We start from the raw sequence: 4,079 nt of genomic DNA on the forward strand, positions 1-4,079 counted from the left end.
GGGCTGGGGCAGGGGCTGCCCAGCTGGGGTGGGGTGTGGGACTGAGCCACTTGGAGGGGCAGCTCCTGCCATTGTGCACACCCCCAGGAGGGCATTGCTATTGTGCACACCCCCAGGAGGGCATTGCTATTGTGCACACCCCCAGGAGGGCATGGGGGATGCACCCCTGGAACTGCACGTGGGGTGGGGTGGGCTGCCACTGTGGGCTAGGGCAGTGCTGAGCTGTTCCCGGTGGGGGTGTTGGGCCAGGTGGCAGTGGTGCTGGGAGAGGCGGGGGATTGAAGGGGCTGCAGCCCTTCCCAGAGCTGCTGCCACCCACCCTGAGCGCAGCCTGGCCCATCCCCAGCTGGGAAGAGCCCAGCGCTGCCCTGGCCTCAGCCTGCAGTGGCAGCCTGCCCCGTCCCACGTACAGATCTGGGAGTACGTGCCCCCCCATGCTCTCCTAGGGTGTGTGGAGTGGTGGGAGCCATCCCCCACACCCCCTGTCCGAGCCACTCACAGCTCCGTTTTGTACTGTGCCTCGGTTGTGCAGTGTCTTTCCCTACCCCCAGCCCCACTGCCTTCCTCACCACAGGAGCCTTGGTCCCCCCCTCCCCCTGCTTAAAAACAAGAACAAATGTAAATGGGTACATGAGCTGAAACTTTGAGACAGAAGGGGTACACTTGTTAAAAAAGGTTGAAAACCCCTGACTTGGCAAACACTACTCAAGGATAAGTAAATGAAGAGATTGTGTATGTATTTAAAGAAGCATAGTTTTTGCCACTGATAGACCTGAGTTATAGTGTTTATCATGTGGACAAGAGACACACAATTCACAATGGAGGAGTTAAAAAGAAGACAGCCTTAGGAGGGGAAGCTGTCTCCTTAGACACATTACTTATATATCATTTCTCATGCGCACACACTTTTTTTCTTTCTTTTGATGTATACTCATGTTTTTCTTGTTATCCAAGCAGAAATCTTTTTAAAGCATTAACTTTACTGACCTCTTCATCTACTGTTGTTTTATTTTTTTTTCTGTGAACTGAAAAAACATTTAATTTTCCAAGCCATGATGGGCAGTGATTTTAACTGAGACAGCACTGTTCTCTCCAGCTACATGAGACTCACTTACAGGCATGAAAGTGATTTCTTCCTGATGATGTGGTCACTCTACTCCGTGTGTGCATGGTTCTGTTTTATTGTTTCTCATTCCTTTTCCATCTGGATTCTTTGTTAACTAATTGTTTTCTGTGCCCCTCTTGCCTCTGCCTATACTCTGCTAGGTTTCCACCCACACCTTTGCCCTTTTAGCTTGCTTAAAAACAATTAACCATTCATTGTAATTTCCTGCTGTGATGTGCTCTTGAACTGAATGTTGGTGTGTTCCTGTACAAAAATGAGTGCCTGTTGCTTTTTGCATGATGCTGGTTATCTACACTTTGAAGCAACCATAGAACCCAATCAGCTCGATCCAGATGGCTGACCTGTTTCTCAGATTTCTTCCTTTCTGTGATTTTTTTTTTTTCTCTTTCTCTTCCCCCTCCCCTTGCCCTACCTCCTGCTCAGGATATGCCGTGACAGCAGGTCATTTCTCTCAGCCGACTACCACAGACATTGTAGGAGGAGCTCCTCAGGATGGAGGCATCGGAAAGGTGCGGCTTTTACTCCAACAATAGAACAGTTAAATGTGACCAGGTTAAATATAGTGACTCAGTTTCCATAAATGAGGAGTCAAGAGATTTTATCTGAAGATTAATTTTTGACTGGTTTGTCTGGAAGAGGTAAGGGAATTGGTGAAGTCCTCAAATTCACTCCACCTGCCCCTACAGGCACCTTTACTGCCTTCACCCCAAACCACCAAAAATAATTCTTTAGTTTGAAGAGATACAGTTACCTTGGGAAAATATTACAACCTTATGACTTTAAAAAAAATATTCTTGTTGCATATAACATGGAAAATCTTCAGTTTGTTTTAATTCTTATATTTGACAGCATTTTGTGCATAAAATATTTCAACATTTCTCCATTTATTTGAATGGGTTTTCATACTGCAGAAGTGAAAACAATAAGAATACGTGGTTGCAAAATTAGTATAATTGAAAGGCTTCCTCAGAGACGGGTGTAGTACATGAAATTACTTTTAAATCCATTTTTAAAGTTTTTTTCCAGTTGGTATCCTCTTTATAATTTTAAATATATGGACATGTCTCTATTGTCTTTGTAGTATTAGCATCTGGATTTGCACTGGGTGAATTTAGAACCCACAGTAATAGAGTAGACAAACACACAAAATGGATTGATATATATATACAATTTGCATGTATGAGGACAATATTTAAAGATAAAATCCTGTAAACACCTAAGCATATATATGACTTTATGAGCTTGAGTAGCCTCACTGAATTCTGTGGGTTACAGATATGCCTAAGGGCTTTCCCTGAGGCACTGTATGTTTTAGTGATTTTGCCAAAATCTTAAGATGATTAAGCAGCTAAACTATAGGTAGAATCCTGGCTCATGGTCATATATGTTAAACTCTATACCATGCTCTTATGTATACTGCTATAAAACCGGGGATAATCTGATTTATGTTGATATATTTAGATGAATTTTTGTCTCCTTTTCAAACAGTTTCCAAAGGAAGCATCTGAAATAGTTGTAGTTCTTGCTGTATAATTCTCTTCAGTGTATTTCCTTGAAGCTGTCTGTATACCTATCTGTTAAGGGGCTATTAAAAACCAATACATAAGTTAATACATCAAGTTCTTGGATCAAATCCATGATCAACTTTGCAAATAACGTGGCTCTTTTCTCTTATTACCTGAAACGACACCTGCTGGACAGAAATAGATGGATTGGCTTCAAATTCTGCTCTTGCTGTGCTGTGAGCCAAAGAATAATTCAGGAGTTCTGTAGAGACTTGTTCCGCTTTTACAATTAAGTGGGATTTTAATTAAATTATTTTAAGTTCTTCCTTTTTCTGTTAATAAATACCATGTACAAGTGAACTGCTCAGAGAATGCTGATAGCTCAAATAATGCTAGGGATATATGGGGCTCCTTTGGAGCAGATGATCAAATAGGCTAATAGAGACAATCTCCTTTATGATCTTCAGCTAATATGTTTTACTACTTGACTGATTAGGCAGTCAAAAATAATTGACACCCGGATTATGGTTAAACAATTTGCTACATTATAATTTGTTTCACCAGTACTTCGGTCTAATTTTTCTACAGAAATGAATGTATAAGCTTTTTATGATACAGATCTCTCTCTGGCTGCTGACAGATGTGGAAAAAAAAGTGCTTTACTGGAAGCAGCAGCACATTAGTTTGACCTGGCTCTGCAGCATCTGTATAGATTGGGTGCTTCAACAGGGCTTTTTGGCACTTTTATCTTAAGCCAGTTGAATCAGCTATTAGATAACAGTGCCAAAAAAGCCCCACTAAAGCGCCTAATCTATACAGATGTTAGGTGTGCTAGGTCCAACTGATACAATGCTTCTGGACATGAGCTGGACTCAGTGTGCAAGCACATCAAGTTTTTAAAGTAAAGTTCTGTTTTGTTTTGTTATTTTTAAATGTCTGTAAGCAGCCCAGGTGTTTGCGTGCATTAAGGTTACGCGTTTGGAAGCCTCCAAACTTGCCACCAATTTGACTAAGCTAGCTTTCCACAGATTTACTCATTGTGGCTTGTTTGCCATCTTGTATGAATCAGTCATAACCATAGATCCTGGTTTTCTCTGTTTAAAAGAAGTGCAAATTCTCTGATAAAAATTCTTGAATTGTCTGATTAACAGCCCCCCCACCCCAAATCCATGTTTTTCCGTGATTAAAATGAAATGCCGCTATATACATAGATATCAGTTGAACACAGTTTTATTGATATAGTTACAATTTTAAAGCAGTATAAAAGCCTACCAGTGCCTCAATCACTATAATAAAAGAAACTCTAACTACCTCTAAATGTTGGCATTTGATTTTGGGTTTTTTATCATGTAAAATCAGAGCTCCTCCTGCCCCCTTTGCTCACCAGGATGCGATTCCAGCTGCAGCTGTCCCCCCATCCCCCACTACTTCGTGGCACTGAGCAGCAA

At 41.6% G+C, this 4,079-nt stretch overlaps 1 protein-coding gene across 1 annotated transcript in view; it reads left to right on the forward strand.

Annotated features, from left to right (window-relative positions):
* ITGA9 (integrin subunit alpha 9) overlaps positions 1–4,079 on the forward strand; it is a 456,855-nt gene that overhangs the window by 51,136 nt on the left and 401,640 nt on the right. Inside the window, exon 7 of the mRNA XM_019508716.1 lies at positions 1,550–1,635. Within this exon, the coding sequence (XP_019364261.1) occupies positions 1,550–1,635 (86 nt within the window). The remainder of the gene's footprint in view (positions 1–1,549; positions 1,636–4,079) is intronic.

This window comes from Gavialis gangeticus, unplaced genomic scaffold (genome assembly GCF_001723915.1).
Source record: "Gavialis gangeticus isolate Ggan-Ray unplaced genomic scaffold, GavGan_comp1, whole genome shotgun sequence".
Lineage (NCBI taxonomy): Eukaryota > Metazoa > Chordata > Crocodylia > Gavialidae > Gavialis > Gavialis gangeticus.